The 24,929-nt window shown below is 43.6% G+C and overlaps 1 protein-coding gene across 1 annotated transcript in view; it reads left to right on the forward strand.

Annotated features, from left to right (window-relative positions):
• LOC126482162 (nephrin-like) overlaps positions 1–24,929 on the forward strand; it is a 180,578-nt gene that overhangs the window by 142,070 nt on the left and 13,579 nt on the right. Inside the window, exons 9-11 of the mRNA XM_050106139.1 lie at positions 2,817–2,935; positions 12,329–12,482; positions 13,476–13,775. Coding sequence (XP_049962096.1) covers positions 2,817–2,935; positions 12,329–12,482; positions 13,476–13,775 — 573 coding nt within the window. The remainder of the gene's footprint in view (positions 1–2,816; positions 2,936–12,328; positions 12,483–13,475; positions 13,776–24,929) is intronic.

The raw sequence follows: 24,929 nt of genomic DNA on the forward strand, positions 1-24,929 counted from the left end.
TAACAGCCCGGAACATTTTATTAATTGATACAACTATTAACCCGCCATTGTTGTGAATCTCGGATGCGCTGTTATATCCCTTGGAGTACTGCGCATGACTTCGCTGCTGTCCACAACACGGGGACGTAGACACTGAATATCTTCTAGTGAGGATTTCGTACACAAGAGCTTTCAAATGGCTCCACAAATAAAAGTCCAGTAGGTATAGATCCGGAGAGCGTGGATGTCAGACAATTGGCCCATCTCTGACTATCCATCAGTCACCGAATCTTTTATTTAGGTACCTTAGGACATGATGTACTTGTTTTGTCGCACAGCTAAGGGCACATCTGCCGGCCACAGTGGCCAAGCGGCTCTAGGCGCTACAGTCTGGAACCGCGCGACCGCTACGGTCGCAGGTTCGAATCCTGCCTCGGGCATGGTTGTGTGTGATGTCCTTAGGTTAGTTTGGTTTAAGTAGTTCTAAGTTCTAGGGGACTGATGACCTCAGAAATTAAGTCCCATAGTGCTCAGAGCCATTTGAACCATTTTTTAAGGTCACATCTACTTACAGATCCGTTTGAACATTCTCCACAAAATTATGATAACCTCGCCTTTTGGAAGAAAACGAGGCCCTACCAAACAGTCATCAACAGTGCTGACACAAACAGTGACAGAAAATCGTTTCTTAATGACTCGCTTCAACAGTTGCGTGAGGATCGCCGTGTGCCGATACATGCCAATTGTGAAAATTTACAACCTGACCTCTTTGAATTGACGCCTCATCTGTGAGCAGCGATATTGCACGAAAATTAGGGGTTGGCACCTTGTTAACTAAAACATTGACAGACGACCGTGCAGGTAAATTATCTACTGATAGTGCCTACACGCTGTAAAATGTATGGCTAAGGCTGCTCCTCGTTTACCACTCGTCAGACAATCATGTCGTTAGCATTCATTGTTGCAGCTACATGTTTTGTACTGACACGAGGATAGTCGTCAACTCCACGAAGAATTGCTGCTCTCTCGTTGCGGTGTCTCGTCCTTGTAGTACTCTCCCAGTCGCGAATATCAGGCTTAAATGCCCCCTGTTCCCTAAGTCGACGATAAATGACTTCATACGTTTTCCTGTCGGGGAACCCTCATCGTGGAAATCTCTCCCAACGCAGAAGCTGAGCGCGAGCGCCAGTGACGTCAGCTAATCCATTCTTCAGATGGGCATCTGCAATCTCTGCATTTGTGTACATTGCCATTGCACAAACCAGGTCTGTGATTAACTCTGCGTAGTGCTTGCAACGGTCGTACTAATTTCTGGAACAGCTGATGTTACCTGTAAACAAGAAATGACGTACGTCGCATGGCAATAGGGACACGTGAAACGAAACACTGGCGGTGAACAATGTAACCAGACGGCACCATGACTACAGTCTTCTGTTCTTATGTGTTTCCCATAATTAATGAGTTTGAGAAAATGAGTTGTAACACGGAAACAAAGCGTTTCCGATCAGTGTTCATATAAAATAATTTCTTCGTCTAAGTGTGAGGAATGTGTCCAGCTATTTGTGCCGTACATTTTTGTTACACCCTGTATTTCAACTCCCCGTCCAGCAACACCGAAGGCTAGCATTTAGACGAAATACAACCTGCCATCTATCTTCTCGGCCTTGGGAAACTGAATCTTTGGATGTCGCGCGAGGTGTGGCTATTAAATATTGGGATTACTGCTGGAAACGTTTCCTTTCGAAAACATACATATTTAGTTATTCTCACCTTTAGTATACTCCCCTCCTCTATCCGTACTAATTTCCATGCGAATTCCGTACAACGTTCCATGAAAATTTTCCGTTCATGGAAACAGTGCTGGAAGACTTCCTCTGTGAACTCCAAGATGACGTGTGCCGCTTTTACTTTCACTGTTTCAGTTGAATAAAATCGCGTTTTTTTTAATTAAGATTTCACGTTGGGGTATAGATAAAAGTTACCTGGTGCTAGGTCAGGGAAATAAGGCCGGTTATCTAACAATGAGATACTGTGTTTCGTTAGTAACCTCTTAACAGACAATGCAGTATGAGCCCGTGTGCTGTCTTGATGCAGAACCCATGAATTGTACTTCTACAATTCAGATCGTTATTTTTCTTATTTTCTCACGGAGAATGTTGATTAACATTTGACACTCAGGAACCGAGTGAAGATAACCAATTCCATTGATATCGAGGAAAAAGTAATCAACGTCGTTTGGAACCAGAATTTTCCCATTCGAGCTTTCTCCGCTCTCCGTGAAGGTTGGGCACTTAAAGTGCATCGGTGCTTAGTATCTGGATCATAAGTGGAAAGAAAACAAGATTTGTCACATGTACTCACTAATTCCAAGAAATTAGGATAATTTCAATGGTATTCACAATGTCAGAACAATTTTTTTACGCGCTTTTTTTGTTCGACTGCGAGAACTTCCGGCACCAGTTTCGCACACGTTTTCTCATGTTAAATTAAAAATGTAAAAGGTGCCTTACAAATTCTTTGCCCGTTCCCACAGTTTCAGCAATCGTTCGAATACTCAACCGACGCTGAGCACTATGCGACATAACGTCTGAGGTCATCAGTCGCCTAGAACTTAGAACTAATTAAGCCTAACTAACCTAAGGACATCACACACATCCATGCCCGAGTCAGGATTCGAACCTGCGACCGTAGCGGTCGCTCGGCTCCAGACTGTAGCGCCTAGAACCACACGGCCACTCCGGCCAGCAGCGGTAGATTATTCCCTATTAGGTTGTGCATTGAATAATTTTATTTCTGCGTGAATTCGGCATAATGGTTGGGGCCTCGTGTTTTTGCAGACGCTCCAGTGACGCGGGTACACGTGGATTCTGAGGTGGTGCACGAGGGAGCAGATATTCTGCTGCAGTGCGAAGTCACAGCCAACCCAGCGGCATACAAGATCACTTGGAGGAAAGACGTAAGTTTACTGCACTTTCTCATCCTCTTACAAAGTACCCGACTTTCTCGATTAATGAACTAAAAATTTAACATACCCGCATTGTATGGAACTTGCTGAGTACAGCGACTGTATTATAAATTAATGAAGTTATTTTTACTGTTGTTGTAGTTGTTGTGGTCTTCAGTCCTGAGACTGGTTTGATGCAGCGCTCCATGCTACTCTATCCTGTGCAAGCTTTTTCATCTCCCAGTACCTACTGCAACCTACATCCTTCTGAATCTGCTTAGTGTATTCATCTCTTGGTCTCACCCTACGATTTTTACCCTCCACGCTGCCCTCCAATACTAAATTGGTGATCTCTTGATGCCTCAGAACATGTCCTACCAACCGATCCCTTCTTCTGGTCAAGTTGTGCCACAAACTTCTCTTCTCCCCAATCCTATTCAATACTTCCTCATTAGTTATGTGATCTACCCATCTAATCTTCAGCATTCTTCTGTAGCACCACATTTCGAAAGCTTCTATTCTCCTCTTGTCCAAACTATTTATCGTCCATGTTTCACTTCCATACATTGCTACACTCCATACGAATACTTTCAGAAATGACTTCCTGACACTTAAATCAATGCTGGATGTTAACAAATTTCTCTTCTTCAGAAACGCTTTCCTTGCCATTGCCAGCCTACATTTTATATCCTCTCTACTTCGACCATCATCATTTATTTTGCTCCCCAAATAGCAAAACTCCTTTACTCCTTTACTACTTTAAGTGCCTCATTTCCTAATCTAATTCCCTCAGCATCACCCGACTTAATTAGACTACATTCCATTATCATTATTTTGCTTTTGTTGATGTTCATCTTATATCCTCCTATCAAGACACTGTTCATTCCATTCAACTGCTCTTCCAAGTCCTTTGCTGTCTCTGACAGAATTACAATGTCATCGGCGAACCTCAAAGTTTTTATTTCTTCTCCATGAATTTTAATACCTACTCCGAATTTTTCTTTTGTTTCCTTTACTGCTTGCTCAATATACAGATTGAACAACAACGAGGATAGGCTACAACCCTGTCTTACTCCCTTCCCAACCACTGCTTCCCTTTCACGTCCCTCGACTCTTATAACTGCCATCTGGTTTCTGTACAAACTGTAAATAGCCTTTCGCTCCCTGTATTTTACCCCTGCCACCTTTAGAATTTGAAAGAGGGTATTCCAGTCAACATTGCCAAAATCTTTCTCTAAGTCTACAAATGCTAGAAACATAGGTTTGCCTTTCCTTAATCTTTCTTCTAAGATAAGTCGTAAGGTCAGTATTGCCTCACGTGTTCCAGTGTTTCTACGGAATCCAAACTGATCTTCCCCGAGGTTGGCTTCTACTAGTTTTTCCATTCGTCTGTAAAGAATTCGTGTTAGTGTTTTGCAGCTGTGACTTATTAAACTGATAGTTCGGTAATTTTCACATCTGTCAACACCTGCTTTCTTTGGGATTGGAATTATTATATTCTTCTTGAAGTCTGAGGGTATTTCGCCTGTTTCATACATCTTGCTCACCTGATGGTAGAGTTTTTTCAGGACTGGCTCTCCCAAGGCCGTCAGTAGTTCCAATGGAATGTTGTCTACTCCGGGGGCCTTGTTTCGACTCAGGTCTTTCAGTGCTCTGTCAAACTCTTCTCGCAGTATCATATCTGCCATTTCATCTTCATCTACATCCTCTTCCATTTCCATAATATTGTCCTCAAGTACATCGCCCTTGTATAGACCCTCTATATACTCCTTCCACCTTTCTGCTTTCCCTTCTTTGCTTAGAACTGGGTTTCCATCTGAGCTCTTGATATTCATACAAGTCGTTCTCTTATCTCCAAAGGTCTCTTTAATTTACCTGTAGGCAGTATCTATATTATCCCTAGTGAGATAGGCCTCTACATTCTTACATTTGTCCTCTAGCCATCCCTGCTTAGCCATTTTGCAGTTCCTGTCGATCTCATTTTTGAGACGTTTGTATTCCTTTTTGCCTGCTTCATTTACTGCATTTTTATATTTTCTCCTTTCATTAATTAAATTCTATATTTCTTCTGTTACCCAAGGATTTCTACTAGCCCTCGTCTTTTTACCTACTTGATCCTCTGCTGCCTTCGCTACTTCATCCCTCAAAGCTAACCATTCTTCTTCTACTGTATTTCTTTCCCCCATTCCTGCCAATTGTTCCCCTATGCTCTCCCTGAAACTCTGTACAACCTCTGGTTCTTTCAGTTTACTCAGGTCCCATCTCCTTAAATTCCCACCTTTTTGCAGTTTCTTCAGTTTTAATCTACAGGTCATAACCAATAGATTGTGGTCAGAGTCCACATCTGCCCCTGGAAATGTCTTACAATTTAAAATCTGGTTCCTAAATCTCTGTCTTACCATTATATAATCTATCTGATGCCTTTTAGTATCTCCGGGGTTCTTCCATGTATACAACCTTCTTTCATGATTCTTAAACCAAGTGTTAGTTATGATTATGTTGTGCTCTGTACAAAATTCTACCAGGCGGCTTCCTCTTTCATTTCTTAGCCCCATTCCATATTCACCTACTATGTTTCCTTTTCTCCCTTTTCCTACACTCGAATTGCAGTCACCCACGACTATTAAATTTTCGTCTCCCTTCACAATCTGAATAATTTCTTTTATTTAATCATACATTTCTTCAATTTCTTCGTCATCTGCAGAGCTAGTTGGCATATAAACTTGTACTACTGTAGTAGGTGTGGGCTTCGTATCTATCTTGGCCACAATAATGCGTTCACTATGCTGTTTGTAGTAGCTTACCCGCATTCCTCTTTTCCTATTCATTATTAAACCTACTCCTGCATTACCCCTATTTGATTTTGTGTCTATAACCCTGTAGTCACCTGACCAGAAGTCTTGTTCCTCCTGCCACCGAACTTCACTAATTCCCACTATATCTAACTTCAACCTATCCATTTCTCTTTTTAAATTTTCTAACCTACCTGCCCGATTAAGGGATCTGACATTTCACGCTCCGATCCGTAGAAAGCCAGTTTTCTTTCTCCTGATAACGACATCCTCTTGAGTAGTCCCCGCCCGGAGATCCTAATGGGGGACTATTTTACCTCTGTAATATTTTACCCAAGAGGACGCCATCATCATTTAATCATACAGTAAAGCTGCATGCCCTCGGGAAAAATTACGGCTGTAGTTTCCCCTTGCTTTCAGCCGTTCGCAGTACTAGCACAGCAAGGCCGTTTTGGTTTTTACTGTATCGGTAACTTTTTAGTAATATTTATTAGTGAGACTCATTTTGGCGGCGTGCTGCCATTATCAGGTGCATTACAGTCACGCTTACATTACTTTAAAGTGTGATGACGTTTATTAGCTACGTGTGCCAGTGACGTTAGTACGCGTTTAAATATCGTACTACAAAATACTCTGGTGCGCACAACTTAGACGAAAGTGCCTTCCGCTTAATGTGTCACTGCTAAGCAACATAGCCCGAGGAAACTTGAACCGTACTTAGAATTAATTGCTACAGTGTAGTACAGAAGGTAAATGGATGAAATACGCAATGAGACTAACAGAAATGACACTTTCATTGAAAGACGATAATTACAATTAATTCAGCGCGATTTATGATGGTTTCCTGGACTTTACAAAAAGCAGGACAGGGGTCTTGCCCAGGGGCGTTTGAGCAAAGGCTTGCAGCCATTCCCGCCACAAACATTTGAGTTAGTTGGATAGCAGCCATTTCTATAACTCATGAATGCAGATACGCACTTCAAGAAATTCTTGGCGCGCTTCACAGAAAATCCGGAATGCAATCCACTAGGAAAGAAGCAGGAAACACTTGATGTTTTATAAAGCGGAGGTAGCGTGAAAACGATACGGGATTTCCCATGCCAGTCGCCATCTGGTACCCATGGACTTCGTGACTCTCAGTGTTGGAAATTTTGTTACCCTGCTCGAAGATTGCAGCTGTGAGATTGCACAATAAGGCCATGAACGACGAACCAATGTAGGACAAATCGAGAGAAAATGAACAAAATTGTTGAGCAGCTGGCAGCCAAGAGAGTGGACAGACCATGAGTGAGAGTGATCAGTGAGGATGCAGAGCAGTGAGTGGGGTGAGAAGAGGATGATTCAGGGGGACGATCGCTGAGTGCGGAATGAGAAATTAGTGAAAGCAATCTGTGATGACTAATGAAGTCTGAGTGATCTTTCCTATCTGCTGGATCAATCGATACATCGAAGAAGCAATCACGAAAATAAAAGAAAGATTCAAGAGTAGGATTAAAATTTAGGGTGAAGGGATATCAAAGATAAAGCTAGCTGATGACATTGCTATCGTCAATGAAAGTGAAGAAGAATTACGAGATATGTTGAATAACAGTCTAATGAGTACAGATTATGGTTTTGAGAGTAAATCGAAGAGAGGAAAGTAAAGTGAAGCTGCAGAAATGAGAATAGGGAGAAAACATGAAGTTGGGTGATCACGAAGGAGACGAATCTAAAGATTTGTGTTACTTAGGCACCAAAATAATCCATGATGACGGAGAACGGAGGTCATAAAAAGTAGATGATCACTGGCGAAAAGGCCATTCCTGGCCAAGAGAAGTATACTAATATAAAACATAAGCCTTAATTTGTGGAAGAAATTTCAGAGAAAGTACGTTTGGAGCACAGCAGTCGACGGTAGTGGAACATACCCGGAGCTGATGAGAATCGAAGCACTTGAGATGTAGTGCTACAGCAGAATATTTAGCTGTACTGATAAATTAGGGAATGAGGAGGTTCTTTGCAGAATCGACGAAGAGAGAAAGATGTGGAAAGCACTGTCAAGAGAAGGGGCAGGATGATACGAGATGTATTAAGTGTTAACCTCCATGGTACTAGAGGGAACTGTTGTAGGTAGAAACTGTAGGGCAAGGCAGATACTGGAATACATCCAGCACATAACTGAGGATGTAGGGTACAAGTGCTAGTCTGAGATGACGAGGTTGGCAGAGGAGAGGAATTAGTGGCAGACCGCATAATACCACTCAGATGTCTGAAAGAAAAGGAAAACAGATGAAAACTGTGTGCCAGACCAGGAGTTGATAGGGAAAGGTCACATGTTCGAGTCATGGTCCGGTAAATTCCAGGTAGATCGAAATCAGCGCACACTCCCCTGTAGACCGAAAATTCAGTCTGGAAACGCCTTCCCGGTGTGTCTGTGCCTTGTCTCCGCAACAACTTCCGTCTTTGAGTGCTAGTCTTGCAAGGTTGCAGAGAACATCCGTGAAGTCTGGAAGACAGGTGATGAGGTCCTGACGGAAGTAAAGCTGTGAGGGTGGAGGGTGGTAGGTGCTTGGCTAGATAAAGGTCACAGATTCGAGGGCCAAGTCTGCGACACAGTTACAATTTGTCACGAAATTTCGGATCATTGAGGCATCATTCTGAGTGATTTGCTTGCTGTTTCTTCGGAATTTGCCTTCCGCAGGCCCTTCATTCTAGTGTCGATCAACATTTCAGACTGCGAGTCGGATGCGCCCTTCTTGCAATCTGATGCTTGAAACTGTTAACATCCGACTACGTTTTCCTTGACTGACCTTCGGTTCCAGGTATTACGTTGAAGCCACCTCCACGACCTAATCACTGCAGACAATAGATGCCTTTCGTGTAGACAATGATACTGCGCCAGCTGCCGGGCAGTTCTCTACTTGGCCCGTTACCAACCAGCGGAAGAAAGAAGGAGTCTAATAGGCCACAGTACGTCCTGAGTGCTTTGGGACACGGAAGATGGAAAGACTGCCAGCGGTCACCTTGAGCCACACAAAACTAGAAGAGATCGATACACCGTGCCAACATCACATCAGGCGCTCATGCCTTTAATTCACGCCGGCTCCATCAAGTGCTGGTGGTTAATCCCTTCCTTTCTACTTGCCCAATTACTGAGTTGTGCCTACGTCAGGTGACCTCGGCCTTGAAGTTATATCCGTAATGTCGCTCTGTGAAGATGACAAATAATAATAATAATAATAATAATAATAATAATAATAATAATAATAATCCATACATATTATAAAAACGGAAGTATGTGTGTGTGTGTGTGTGTGTGTGTGTGTATTTGTATTCAGTACAACTAATAGATTCGAGTCATTATGAGGAAATCGCTAACATCTGGCAGCGCTTTTGACAGCTTTGGACTGGGAACCGCTAACGATTGTGCGCGAAAACAGTAACCGTCTATTTTGAGAGGTATGGAGAGGCGTTTCCATAGAGACGTTTAGAACATCGTATGGTAGACAAGCAAAGCAGCTGCACCCAGAGTACAGAAACCGCCTGGAACCGTATTTCTTAATTTCGGTACTGTACTTACACATTCATACACATTTCTTTGCACGACTGTTTCACAACTTCGAAGGTGTTTTCACGAAGACATGGCAATGGCATTTGTTTCGATAGCTCACGAGAAACACAGCTCACTTTTGTTTCCATTTCTAATAGAAAACCGACGAAATGAATACTCGGCAATGCCGGGTTTATCAGCTTGTAATAACATAAATGTTTATTTCATGACTTTTAATTGATTTATTTCATTTCGTCTCTACGCGTGGGGCCATTTGCCTTCCAGTCTCTCAATTTATTTTTGGTTTCACTACATTTTGGCTTCTAGCGTGGCGGGACCTTATTATAGATTATGTTTTTGGTTTAATTTAGTAGAAGGGTTACATATAGACCTGGCACATAACTTTCGGTGTCGCCGTACTCCGGCATTCCGTTATTACAGTCCACAGTGATTACGTTATCCAGATATTTACCGCCAGGTGTTCCATTCCGGAAACTCCTCATTGCACCTTGGCCGTGTTAGTCACCGGCTTGAAGTGGGTACCAATGGTAAATCACTCGGGGGGCAGCAACGCTGAAGAATTTATAAAGGAATGTCGACCCAGATCCGTACTAGGTCTGTCGAGCTTAGGTCTCTCCCGATTCTGAGATGATTCCTGCAGTAAGCGTCCTCCTGTTACGCAAATGCATGGTTTTGAGTAGCGCAGTGTGACGTGTTGAAATAAACTTCATATTGTTTGACACAAAATGCTTTTAAGGATTGTATCTACGGTTCGTTTCCACTGCTGGGGTTAAACACATTACGCTCATATACGTGATTACGTAGTCGGCAGGAAACAATACGGGGTTAACAACAGCATTTCACCCAGAGATGGCACCAAAGGGACCCACCACTTGCAAACGCTGAACACCTCAATCGTCCGACCCACAGTTGACCTATACCCTATTTCTAAGAGTTTGACGCTTGTGCGTTATACCCGTGGTATTCTTAACATGCGGACTCTCCAAGTGTTCTAGCAAAGGATTTCATTGTGGTCTCAAATGGAATTATGATACTAATGACTCACACAGCCTGTAGACTAACATCGCAGACCCCTTTCCCAGCCTGCACATGTAACTGAACAGTTAGTTGAAGGAGAAGTAACGTTGTCATCAATGGCTGGAAGGGCTGTGTGAACACCAAATCCTCCACCATCACCACCGTCCGGCGCCGCTTTGTTAGGGAAGACGAAGGAATAGCAGTCGCTTCGTATAGTAGGGAATTATTTAGTTTCGTTTATATAGTATAGACACCTGTTAGGCTGACAGTTTTAGTTCAGAGGTCTGGCCTGTATGCGGTGTGTCACAGGTTTGTTGCAGCTCTGTCCCTTTTCTCTGGCTGCAGTGTTAAAAACTTCCATACTTTTTATCACACTAAAACTGCGCAGCCAGTTGGAGAGAATCGTAAATGGAGAGACAGACTATACCAAGGATTCGTACAATTGTAATGCCACTTCCTCGGACGAAAAATTAAAAAAGAAAAAATAGCAACCAATACCCCAAAAATTTCCCCAGAACAAGTTCCAAATTCCATGAAAAGCGAACAAGTAACCAAAGTTCCATTTAACAGTATTATTTGGAAAATAACTAACAATTGAAACAAGAACCTTATACTTAGTAATTTATCAACTTACAAAAGAAAGATAGAATCTCTGTAAACTCAAACTCAAAATCATAGTAAATCGCAAAATCATTATAATTAAAATTAGCAAATTAGAACCAACGATCTCAAAGAATACTTCGCGTGAGTACTCTTTGAGAATCGTGAGTAACGGCTAAGGAAAATTTGATCCATAGTCACTACGCTACGAGAGTTAGACGAAGCTGGTCAGACTTGTTACAATATTTGTATATGAAGGCGCGATTAGATTGTTTTTCGAGGACTGATACTTGTGATCTACTATGACGCAGTGAAACGAAGCATTGACTTCAACTATAACATTGTTTAGAATTCATACAGAGGACTACCTTATATTAGATTGAAGTGATCTTTTTAATTAGATAACTCGAAATGACCTCTTGTTAGGCATTGAACATTCGTAATTGCAAATGTACTCTCGAACATGACAATAGTAAAGCAGATAATTTATAAATACCGCCCGCCCCCCCCCCCCCCCCCCCCACCACCACCACCAACTGGGAAAGCTTCTTCCTGACGGCCTTGTTAAGAAGTGATTGTTATTGTGAAATAAACCACCCTTTCGTGCCATTTTACGCATTTGTGATTCCAAATTACAAAATTGTTTAGAGACATAACTGTGATCTTTGGCGTGCTGCGATAATATTTGACTGAAGCGTCCGGCGCATGTATAGAAACTCTTTGAAGTTAGGAAGCAATCGCAATGTTACGACTTATTAGAGATTTGAAATTACAACCAAACTATGGGGAAGTTGGTGTCGGTGCAACTGATTTGAATTTATCATTAATATTTTAATAGCAACTGTTAAACCATCGAATATAAACGAGTTAATTACGACGAGTAGCGTAATATTGGTCACAATTGGTGAATTAAATATCACGCATACGTCGAGAGTTCAGTTCAGCACTGTTTTTTGTAACGTCGTCTTTACCTATAGTATCATCGCTCTACCGACTATTGCCGAGTTTTAGCAATGGCCTATCAATACTAATCTATCAACTACCAACTAGAAAAACCGGGACTAGTGCAGCAGGGGATACAACCCGTCGGCTTTGGACATTGACGTCACAAGTCGCCAATCGAGAAGCGATTCTTCTTAGTGTTGTAGCTCCCTTCAGTGGCTGATAAGTGTTTTTTGGCTTTTTTTAAAAAAAATCTCACGAGATAGAATAAACAGATCCACTTTATTAAGCAATCAGTAAAAAAAACGAAACTGAAACATAACAGCAAAAGCGAAAATGGTAAACTGCTATCTGGCGACTTGTGACGTCATTGTCCAAAGCCGACGGGTTGTATCCCCTGCTGCACTAGACCCGAAAAACCGGTGACGTTACACAATATTGGCTGAAACGTCACTTTTGATGGTTGGATACATGTCTGATGGAAGCTCACCGCGGTGTGCGCAGGACCTGGAGCTGGAAGACAGCGAAGACGTGACTGTGATGGGGGAAGCCCTGGCGCTGCGCTCGGTTACCAGGGCGGCGGCTGGCGGCTACTCGTGCGTCGCCTCCAACGTCGAGGGCGACGGCCAGAGTCTGGAGGTCGACCTGCGAGTCATGTGTAAGTAGTACTGCCACGCCATAACGCTGCGTGCTTCTGATGCCTCCTGCACCCATGTTCGGTGAGATGGAGATGACTGCAACACACATACTTGGGGGTAACTACGTATGGAAAGAGTTCATTTAACAACAGTAATGACACTACTTTCTTTTTTCTCTGTAACTGATATAGATAGGGGAGTGAGAGAGTGAGGGAGTGTGTGGGAGAGAAAGAGAGAGAGAATTTTTGTGTTTGTGTGTGTGTGCGTGTGTTTGTGTTTGTGTCTGTGGGAGGTGGATGAGTGGGTGCGTGTTTATGTTGAGATGGGGATGTAGGGAGGGACAGAGAGTGAGAGGGAACTTAGGAGCGAGATTAAGGGAGAGGAAGGGAAAAATGGAAGTAGAGAAACAAATTGAGAGTAAAACGGGAGGATGAATAGAGGGCAGTGAAGGACTGCGCTGGGAAACGCTTTAGTGTGAGGGGAAAGGTAGGGAAGCAGGAAGAGGCTGTTGGGAAAGGAGATGGTAGGTGCGAGGGACGTAGTGCGAGAAGTAGTAGAATCACATCGAACATTTATGGGACATAATCGAGTGGTCAGTTCGAGTGAAAAATCCGGCACCGGCAACACTTCCTCAATTATGGGCGGCAGCATTGCTCAGTATTTCTGCAAGGCGCTTCCGACATCTTGTTAAGTCCATGTCATGTCGAGTTTCTGCACTACGTAGGACAAAAGGAGGTCCAACACTACGTTGGTGGGTACCCCATGACTTCTGTCACATTAGCGTTGAGCTGACAACGGCTGCTGGAGAGCGCTGAGGGCGTGCACGTCAACGTTAAGTGCGATGTCTCGTGTGTCAACAGTTTAGCATTTCTGAACTAAGCGAGTAAAAGAAACGTTAGAAACATATACAATAATTGAGTAAGAAACTGTAAAGTGTAATTGTGTAGTGCTGTGTTAGTCTTTAGAGACGGTGTAGCAGGTAATACACGGCCAGAGCTTGTTGGCTGCCGCAGTCGCGCCCGTGTGCCGGCCCGGCCAGCGCAGCCTGTACGCCGTGGCGCGCCACGAGGAGGCGCGCGTGCTGTGCGAAGTGGACGCCTTCCCGCCGCCGGCGCCGGACGGCTTCCGCTGGGCATTCAACGGCAGCGCCGAGACCGTCGACGTCCCGGCCACCAGGTTCACCTCCTCGGGCCGCTCCTCGCAGCTCACCTACGCCCCCGTCACCGAGACTGACTACGGCTCAGCCTTCTGCTGGGCCACCAACGCCGCCGGCCGCCAGAAGCAGCCCTGCGTCTTCCACATCGTCCCAGCAGGTACTCGCACTGGCAGCCCATACTAGTGTTACCAGACCTAATGTGTGGATAATCCGGACTTAGAGGCTAGTCGTTAAGAAAAAAAAAATCGGTGGGACTTTCACCTGTAACTCGCGACCAAATAAAACGTAAATCTTCAATCATTAGATTAGACTGAGATAGCCGTTGGATAGTAGTAGTATCGTACACTAGGTCTGGGCAATACATTAGCGCAGCTGTCATTTGCACTCAAGGAGATCGATGTGAAAAGACTTCCGACGTAATTGTGGCCACACTACAGGATTTAATGGACTTAGAACCCCGGGAGCCGCGCGGGATTGGCCGAGCGGTCTGGGGCGCTGCGGCCATGTACTGTGCGGCTGGTCCCGGCGGAGGTTCGAGTCCTCCCTCGGGCATGGGTGTGTGCATCTTTCCTTAGGATACTTTGGGTTAAGTAGTGTGTAAGCGTAGGGATGATGACCTTAGCAGTTAAGTCCCATAAGATTTTACACACGTTTGAACATTTTGAAGAACGCGGGATGGTAGTTGTTGCTAGATCTGGGGGACATTCCATCTAGGTAATCGTTAGGGAATTCAGTATTCCGAGAATCAACAGTGTACCGAGAATATCAAACTTCACGGGTTACCTCTCACCACGGACGGCGGAGTGGCCGACGGCCTTCATTTAACGACTACGAGCAGCGGCGTTTGCGTACACTTGTCAGTGCTAACAGACAAGCAATGGCGCGTGAAATGCCTGCAGAGATCAGTGTGGGACGTAGGACGAACATATCCGTTAAGACACTGCGGCAAAATTTGGCAATAGTGGGCTACGGCAGCAGACGACCGACGTGAGTGCCTTTACTAACAGCACGGCGTCACCCGCAGGGCATCTCTTGGGATTGTAACCACATCGGTTAGACCCTAGACGACTGTAAAACTGTGGCCTGGTCGGATCCGCCCCGATTTCAGTTGGTAAGAGCTGGTCGTAGGGTTCGAGTGTGGCCTACACCCCACTGATTCGCCCTCCTAATCCCGCAGGACAGGACAGATAGTATAAATTGTATAAAGGGGCGAAAATAAGGGGCTGCAAGTTACGTTCGAACATACAACTTTATTATTTGATCAAACATTACAAGATCGCAAGATAAATTTAAACACCCAACTTTAATCTTTGGGACTTAATTACCAGCTGAAAGCCACTATAATTTAAAAACGGCTGAAGGCCAATAACTTAAAACGCAAACATAATCAGAAATTTAAAAGGCAAGACAGTTCTATAGTTGGGTTAAATTCAAATCGGGTGAAGGCATAACACTTTAAACTCCATAACATTGATTTTTTTTAATACCCAAGGCCGTATGTGAAACCGTTGTTTAATTTACGCTGAAGGCCTTAGAGCAAACAACTCAAACTCAAAATCGGCTGAAGGTCCAAGACTTAAACAATTCAACAACATTAAAATTTTTAAAATGCTAAAGGGTTTACGTGAAACAGTACTTTAAACCAGACTCTTAGCAAAACGACTCTAATTTAAAAAAAAAATCGTCCAGAAGCCATAAACGTACAAGCAACAAGAACAAATTTAAAAAATTAGGCAGTACACCTAATGGCCCCCAGATGTTCGAGGGTCGGCCTGTAATTGAAACACTAACGCTCGCTTAGATGAGACAGGCAGTCGGGCCAACTATTGACGATCCGACTAGAACCCAACGGACAGACAGTCAACGGACCAAGCGATAGGATAACTTACCTTTCGTATCCGGTATCGGTGAGCCACGGACCTCGTAGCAATGGAAACAGCCCCTCACACTCCGACCGCGCGTGGACGCCGCCAGGTCCCGGCCAGTCACGCGCCACGGAAACTTCCTCGCTGCACCACGCCAACCGACCAACTGCCCAGACCCGGAAACGATGAAAGGAGCAAATATACATCGGACGATGAGACGACCAACAGAACGACCAACCAACGGTCGTCCCGCTCTAACCTCCCTCCGTCGGACAGTTCATGTATGTTGCCAGCGCTCGGCGTGCACTGGGCTGTCGGCGCCTCACCGGCGCTCCGTCCCCCGACTTCACTGCTGCTGCGTCCCGACTGCACTGTTGGTCCGTCTCCAACTGACTGCCAGACATATGACGAACCAGAAATAGTATTGGTCGCTCCATAGATGGCACGACAGTGCACTTATCGATACGCGATGCTGCTGGTGCTCACGGGCAAGTAAGGCAGGGAGTTAGTAACGCCAGTAAATGGAATAAGAAACGAGGTGGCAGTACCGTAATAGAAGATGACAAACAATACATGGGATAGGTGCGAGCCGTGCACGGCTCACCCACGATGCCATGGAACTAGGTTTTCAACAAGGCACTGTGCAATCTGGTGGTGGCTCTATAATGGTGCGGGCTGGGTCCTTTGGTCTAACTGAACCGATCATGTACTGGAAAGTGCAATGTTCGGCTACTTGGAGACCATCTGCAACCATTCATGGACTTCATGTTCCCAAACAACGATAGAATTTTTATGGATGACAATGAATCATGTCACCAGGCCACAGTAGCTAGCGATTTGTTTGATAAACATTCTGGACAATTCGTGCGAGTGATGTGGCCACCCGATGAACGTGAATCCCATCGACTTTTATGGCTTGTAATTGAAAGATCAATTCGTGTAAAAAACTCTGCACCAGCAACACTTCCGCAATTATGGACGTCTATAGAGGCAGCATGGCTCAATATTTCTGCAGGAGACTTCCAACGAATTGTTGAATCCATGCCGCATCTAGTTGCTGCTCTATGCCAGGTAAAAGAGGTCAGGCACCGTATTAGGAGGTATCCCATGACTTTTGTCACCTTGGTGTATATTGCTGTAATGCACTAGCGAACTCGGTTACTGTTTGGAATTATTAAGTAAGTGTGGGAATAGGATAAGAGTCCTGATGTGGGCTATTCATAGGAACCGCCCGCATCTCGTGGTCGTGCGGTAGCGTTCTCGCTTCCCACGCCCGGGTTCCCGGGTTCGATTCCCGGCGGGGTCAGGGATTTTCTCTGCCTCGTGATGGCTGGGTGTTGTGTGCTGTCCTTAGGTTAGTTAGGTTTAATTAGTTCTAAGTTCTAGGGGACAGATGACCATAGATGTTAAGTCCCATAGTGCTCAGAGCCATTTGAACCATTTGAACCATAGGAACTGTGCAAGGTGCGGCTCCACCTTGCGCATTAGTCCACTTTGAAGGTATGGAACTCGAAAGTATAGTAAATCATATAAAATACACAGATCTAAAAATGTTTTGCATCTCCTCAGGTCCCAGAAATCCTGAAGACAGACGTTGACTGTGGATATTGTATCATAGACACAATCCCTTTGACTGTTCAGAGATGTTTCTAAACCCGCCCAAACATGTAAACAACCATGCATGAGCAGCGCCTATTAGACGGAGGGGGTCCGACAGCCGATCAGTTCCAGTCATTCCACCAGCGAGAAGGTACGCAGCTCGTGTTGTCTGTAGTTTAATCATGCCTAGACAGTCAATACCGCGGGTCGATCGCGTCCCCGTTGTTACTCTGTGCCCCTAGGAACCCTGACAGCAACGTCACCATGTTGAATAATGGTTTTCGTGCAACCACAGGACGTTGTGTTACTACTTAAACTGTGCGCAGTAGGCTGTATGATGTGCAACTTCACTCCCGACGTCCATGGCGAGGTCTATCTTTACAACCACGACAGCATGTAGCGCGGTACCGATGGGCCTAATAACATGCTGAATGGACCGCTGAGAACTGGCATCAACTTCTCTTCACCAACGAGTGTCGCATGTGCCTTCAACCAAACAATCGTCTGAGACGTATTTGGAGGCTACCCAATCAGGCTGAACGCCTTAGACACACTGTCCAGCGAGTGCAGCAAGGTGGAGGTTCCCTGATGATTTGGTGTGGCATTATGTGGGGCCGACGTACGCCGTTGGTGGTCATGGAAGGCGCCGTAACGGCTGTACGATAGGTGAATGCCATCCTACGACTGATAGTGCAACTATATCGGCATGATATTGGCGAGGCATTCGTCTTCATGGACGACAATTAGCGTCCCCATCGTGAACATCTTGTGAATGGCTTCCCTCAGGATAACGATATTGCTCGACTAGAGTGGCCAGCATGTTCTCCAGACATGAATCCTCTCGAACATGCATGGCATAGATCGAAAAGGGCTGTTTATGGACGATTTGGCCCACCAACCATTCTGAGGATCTACGCCGAGTCGCCGTTGAGGAATGGAACAGTCTGGACCAACAGTGCCTTGATGAACTTGTGGGTACTATGCCACGACAAACACAGACATGCATCAATGCAAGAGGACGTGCTACTAGGCATTAGATGTACCAGTGTATACAGCTATCTTGACCACCTTTTCTGAAGGTCTCGCTGTATGTTACTACAACATGCAATGTGTGGTTTTCATGAGGAATAAAAAGGGCAGAAATGATGTTTATGTTGATTTCTATTCCAATTTTCTGTACTTGTTCCGGAACTCTCGGAACCGAGGTGATGCAAACTTTTTTTGATGTGTGTATAAATTGAAAACACTCCTTAGTATTTTTCTTTGGTTCTTAAGAGTCCTAAAAAGAACGTACACAGTCAAATTATAGACGACGGTACGAGTGTGAACTGGTTTTTAAAATTAACAGTGAAAGGCCACGTATAACTGACTATGGTAAAACCACTCTGATCGTAAATCAGTTCCAACGTATTTGAATGTCCGATACTGAGCCTTCATCGTTGTTACTGCAGACGAAGTCTCGAATCGGTTAAACTGAATGAGTGCAATCGTTGGAATAATTGGTATATGACAGGAGTAATCAAGCGTTTCCATTTGCCGCCAATTTTTGTATCTGTGGTAGCAGTAAAATTTCCTGACCGCCCACGAGTTCCACAGTACAGCTGATTTATAACTTCCTGAAGCAACTTTACGTTATCATATTTGTCAATCAGATTTACAGAAAATTATAAGATATAATATTACTTACCAAATACCTTAGGTCAAAATTTTAAAACCCAGTGAAAATTTGTTTAGCACCCAACCACATACCGCCTACCATGGAAGCTGAAACTCCCGCTATAGGGCGGTAGGGACTGTTTCATTACCACTAATAAACGATGTGGCGACAGACCTTTTCAGCTGCTACCGAGCGTGGTAGAGCAGGGATCAGCACACTGGCCTCACCGTTAGGACGACGACAGCTCAAACCCGCGTCCGGCCATCTTCGCTTAAGGCAAATGCCGGAATGGTTCCCTCGAAAGGGCACGACCCCTTTCTATCTCCATCCTTCCCTAATCCGAGCTTGCGCTCCGTTTCTAATGACCTCGTTGTCGAAGGGACGTTAAACACTAATCTCCTTCTCCTCCTCCTCCTCCTCCTTCTTCTTCAACTGCCAGGTCTGTGAAGATAGTATCTTCAATGACATTATTTTGCATAGTTTTCTTCTGCGCGCAGCTATTAATACAAAGTGGACCATTCAGCTTGCGCAGTGCTGTTCTAATAATTTTTAAGACAATTTTTGTTTAGACTTTTCTTTCTCCATTCCTCGCATGTAGTGGGATTTTCGAAGTTCGGCGGTTGGGGAGTTGCGATTCTATTCAACCAAATATCTGGGAGGCTGATGGTCGGGCAGATGAAGATCCCAACTGGGAAGAAATGTGATGGGATAATCAGTTACGGCATGTGCTTACAACCAAGAGAATCCTTCCGAAAACAGTGGTCGGAACCGGGTGACTGGAACCATTTTAATTTATTTCTTGTACGACGTCCTTCGACAAGAACTTTGTCCTAGCCCAAATTGAAACTACCGTGTATCTCTGCTGAGTGGATATATTTTGTAATTTTTTTTTTCACCTCTGAATTGGAGGATGGGCTGTAGGAGAGCATAGCCCTCTGCAGCCCGTAGTTGTACTTTGATCTGTTGTGACACCATTTATTTAGGTAATTGGGAGCTTATGTAATTAATTTAATAGGATTTATAATTGCTTGCAAATGGATAGGTGAGCGGAAAATCTTGTTTAAGTTTTCCTCATTTCAAATCCCGGCATTCGCCTTAAGGATGAGGGAAAAGCCTCTCGGTCAAAAAAACTACAGATGGGATTTGTTGACGGATGTTGTGGCTGATATATCTTCATATTATCTTAGAGGTCCTGAAAATGTGATATTGGAATTTTGTTCATGTTGAGAAATTTTTAATAATTTTGTAGAAGATGAGAAAACGTCTTGGTTTTCGTGAAGGGAATTAGTTGGAAAGTCATAGCTGAGATCTCCAGCTGCTCGAAAAATCCTTCGGTCAGCAGTAAGTTTTTTTCTTGTGGTTAGATGACATAATCCATACTTGAGATCCATATTCGAGAATGGGTCGGCCAAAAATTTTGTACGTTAGAAGGACAATTGGTTTTCATACTCCACGATTTCGGAGTTCCTTGAGACGTACTAGGTTAAGTCGACTTTCAGCTTGTTTAATCTTTTCAGACGTGCTTTTCTGCCGGTTTAAGAGTTCATCCAGATTGATTCCGAGATATTTGCCTTTTGGCTGTGCGCTAGTTTCTTGTTCCCAAAGTCGAATGTTGTGGCTGCGCGGGTCTTGTTGGCGATTTGTAAGATTTTTACGCCTCAATCTGAATAGAGTAGGTTAACTTTTCGTTGGGTTCGCCTGGATTCTCCATTTACTGAGGCACGCTTCAAGCTTGCTGGAGTAGTTGTTAACATGTTTACTGATTGCATCGCAGCTGGATTCATGACACCAATAAGTGATGTCATCAGGGTACAGAACTACGTCTTCCACCCCTTAAGTCATCAGTGTATATCGTAGGAGAGATGATGGCACCCTGAGGAACTCTCACTTGGGTGTGAAGTAAGATGATTTTTGATCATCAACTCGTACTTGCATTTTCCTATTTCCAATGAAATTAGGTATTAATTCTACTATTTCAGGTGTGAAGAAGTCCCGCATCCCAACCCTCATTAACGGCGCGTTCTACGTCCAAAGGGAGGACGGCAGTCGCATCTGTTAAGTTGCAGTCTTTTGCTACTCTGCTAATGGATAGATGGTGAAATCATCTCGCTCATGTAAGATAACGTTATTGTCTTCGGTTAATTGTTGTCGCTTATTGGAAGTATAGCTACAGATCTCCGATCGATATGCAGGTTGCTCATGTAGGACAATGTTAGTGTTTTCGGTACACTATTATCACTTATTGGTCGTTGTTAGTGTTTTCGGTACACTATTATCACTTATTGGACGCATAGTTACAGAATATATAATACGGAACAGAATGAACCTAAAATACAGGGTCTTTGGTAAAAGACTGTGCGAGACAGGGAACATCTGGTTACTATTTCACAACACAGGGAAGTATTTTCTTTCTCGCAGTGGATTTTAACTGATAACCACAATATTATCAAAGTTGAATTCATTATAAGGTGTTAATGAGTAAGTATAATTTATGGTAGAGCTTGTTGTCTGCTATTACGTTTAGTTGTGCTGAATGTTAGACATTTGAACAGCCTTGACACACGTGTATGCAGTGGCAAGGCATCTCAACAGCTATGGCAGATGTGAGGTATCTGGGTACCAGTGGTGGTTCCAACATTCGTCTGTGGTCACAGGGTTAAACAAAATGTTTCGAACGATAGGAATATTTTTTCATTTACCTAAGGCGTTTGACTGTGTTGATCACAAAATATTGCTCCAGAAGTGGGACCTTTACGGAATATGGGGACAACTCACAACTAGTTCACCTCTTACTTCAGCAGCAGACAGCAAATTGTCACCATCGACAATGTTGAGAATGCCTGTGATGTGGGATTTAAGTGGGGTATGGTCAAGTGGGGGGGGGGGGGGGAGGGGTGTCCCATGGATCAGTGTTGGGGACACTTACGTTCCTTATCTACATAAATGATATGCCCCCTAGTTTTATGGGCAACTCTAAAATATTTCTGTTTGGTGATGACACTAGTTTGGTAGTAAAGGATGTTGTGTGCAACGTTGGCTCGGTTTCAAATAGTGCAGTTCATTACATAAGTTCACGGCTTGTAAAAAATAAACTAACGCTAAATCACAATAAGACTCAGTTGTTTACAGTTTCTAACACACAACTCAGCGAAACCTGACGTTTAATTTGGCAGAGTGGACATAAGTGAAACTGAACAGTTCAAATTTCTAGGTGTTCAGATAGATCGTAAACTGTCATGGAAAGCCAACTTTCAGGACCTTGTTCAAAGACTTAATGCTGCCATTTTTACTAATCGAACGGTATCAGAAGTGGGTGATACTTCGTCACGAAAATTAGTCTACTTTGCTTATTTTAATTCGCTTATGTCATATGGTGTTATATTTTGGGGTACCTCTTCCCTTTCTAGAAGTATATTTTTGGCTCAGAAACGGCCAGTTCGGGCAATAAGTGGTGTAAGTTCACGAACCACTTGTCGACTCCACGAGTCTGGGTATTTTGACACTGGCCTCTCAATATATATATATATATATATATATATATATATATATATATATATATATATATATATATTCCTTACTGTCGCTTCTAGTTAACAATATTAGCTTATTCCCAAGAATGAGCAGCTTTCACTCAGTTAATACTCGGCAGAAATCAAACCTGCATTTGGATCGGACTTCCTTAAATCTTGTGCAGAAAGGTGTGCAGTATACTGCTGCATTCATTTTCAGTAAGCTACCACCCGAATTCGAAAATTATCCACGCACTTTCAAATCGAAACTGAAGAGTTTCCTCATGTGTCACTCCTTCTCTTCTGTCGAGGAGTTCCTTGAAAAACTAAGCTGATTCTCGTTGTATAGTTGATTGCGTATACTTAAACTTATGGACTGACTTTTTTCTAGCCCATAAACATTTTATTTTTATCCGTTATTACTTTCATGTTGTAATATCATGTACTGACTCGTTCCATGACCTTGGAGATTTGTTCCTCAGTTTGGTCCTACGGAAATTAACGTGTAAATAAATATATCACTCAGTCCATGGTGTTTGAGCAGGAGGTAGCCACTTCGAATCGTGGAGGCGGAAGAAATTTTCATCATCAGTATTTGTTGGTAAAAAGACATTGCATCAAATCTTGCATTAAATTGTTCTCCGCTCTTTACTGTTGACTTAGGCCAGAACATTAAAACTTTGCGTCCTGTCCCATAGAAGCGACCGAACAGTGGGGGAATCGCTGTGGTTCCATAACAATAATAGTTTGCCTTATTTGCTTTCTGAATAGAGGAACAATATGTGCGCTGCTAGAGGTGACTAGCGAGCCATGAAGTAATTGATAGTAGGGAAGCATGGTAGATGGACGTCAACACGTACTATATGACATGACAATTCATTGTTATTCAGTACCAGTCAGTTGTAGTGTTAGTTTTGTTGAATGCACATCGTTTTTAACTGTTGGTTGTCTTCTGCCATTTGTGCTGATGGTCAGCGGGCAAAATTTTTTTAAATTGAAGTGCAAAGCGGAATACTTCAGTTGTGTCATGCAATTCAATGACCTGAATAGACGAAAGTATAGGAAGTATGACAAAGGTTATCTGAATTCATGTTTTACATGTACGATTGTTGTAAATGAAGAACATCCACAGTGTATCGCTTGTTTCAAAGTTCTAGCTGCTGATAGCTTACTTTCTAACCAAATGAAATCACTAGCATACCTTTCCTACAAGACAAAAGAAATGGCAGAACAAAAAAATACTCTCACAAACAATCTAAGATTCCTACGAAGGCTATTCTTTCGTCTTAGAAAGCTGCCTAGCTTGTACTAAAGAGGAAAGGACCTCAAAGCAAAACGGAAGGTCTTATTTTACCAGTTGCTCTGAGCACAGTATCTATCACCAAAGGTGATCCAGTTGACAAGCCACTGGCAAGGGCGCCTTTGCACAAGAAACACGAGCGCTGTCCTTCATGAGGTTCTTCAATCAGTGGTCGAAGTGGTAAATTTCATTAAAAGTCGGCCACTTAATTCGAAATGTTTTCAAAAAATGTGCTTTTATATGGGGGCTGAGCATTTATCCGCAGTATGTTATAACAACTCTTGCTGGCTCTCAAGCGGGAATGCCACGAATGAACTCAGGAATGAACATTTCTCTTACCTTGTTCAAGAGAAACATTAGAGCTCCGAGAAGTTCATACAGGATAACTTTGCATTAAAATTTGCGTACCTTTGTGACATCTTTGAGAAACTGAGTTCAGTGGATGTGTCACTTTCACGTAATGGGACCAAAATTCTGCATCTGTCAGAAGAAATATCAGCCTTGGGAAGAAAAGGTCGGATGACAAAAATACAGATTATATTTCCTCTGCTCTTCACACCGTTTTGGAAGACAAGATCGTTTAACTGAACTCAGTGATTGCGTTCTGAAGTACGAGATCGCTATATTGGATTTATGCATAAGTTCATAGCGTCTTTTCATCAGTTTAATAAGTATAACAGATAAATATAACAGAGACATTAGTCATGAATAAACTACTGTTTCACTACTTGCAACAGTCCGACAATGCTAGGGCAACTTCTCGTTTTCCGCGACAGTAGAATCCACGTGTTTTTGAGGCGATGAACTCGTCGAGCATGTTAGGACCGCATCTTCATCCGGAAAGGATTTTCCTTGAAAGTTGTTCGATAGAGAGCGGAAAAAATGAAAATCTGAGGGCGCAACGTCGGATGAATACTGTAGTTGCGGAATGACTTTCCAACCCAACTGCTGTACAGCCTTTTTTGTCAGCCTGGTAGAATGCGGGCGGGTGTTATCGTGAAGGAGAATCACTTCACAGTCTTCTTTGACGTTGTTCTTGTGGTGTCACCGCCAGAAAACCACACTTGCTAGGCGGTAGCTTAAATCGGCCGCGGTCCATTTAGTACATGTCGGACCCGCGTGTCGCCACTGTGTGATCGCAGACCGAGCGCCACCACAAGGCAGGTCTCGAGATACGAAATAGCACTCGCCCCAGTTGTACGACGACTTTACTAGCGACGACACTGACGAAGCCTTTCTCTCATTTGCCGAGAGACAGTTAGAATAGCCTTCAGCTAAGTCCATGGCTACGACCTAGCAAGGCGCCATTAGCCTTACATAGTTTGATAGTTATCGTATGAAATGTCTCAACAAGAAGAACGATGTATACAACAAGAAATAA

This window comes from Schistocerca serialis, chromosome 5 (genome assembly GCF_023864345.2).
Source record: "Schistocerca serialis cubense isolate TAMUIC-IGC-003099 chromosome 5, iqSchSeri2.2, whole genome shotgun sequence".
NCBI classification, from domain to species: Eukaryota; Metazoa; Arthropoda; class Insecta; order Orthoptera; family Acrididae; genus Schistocerca; species Schistocerca serialis.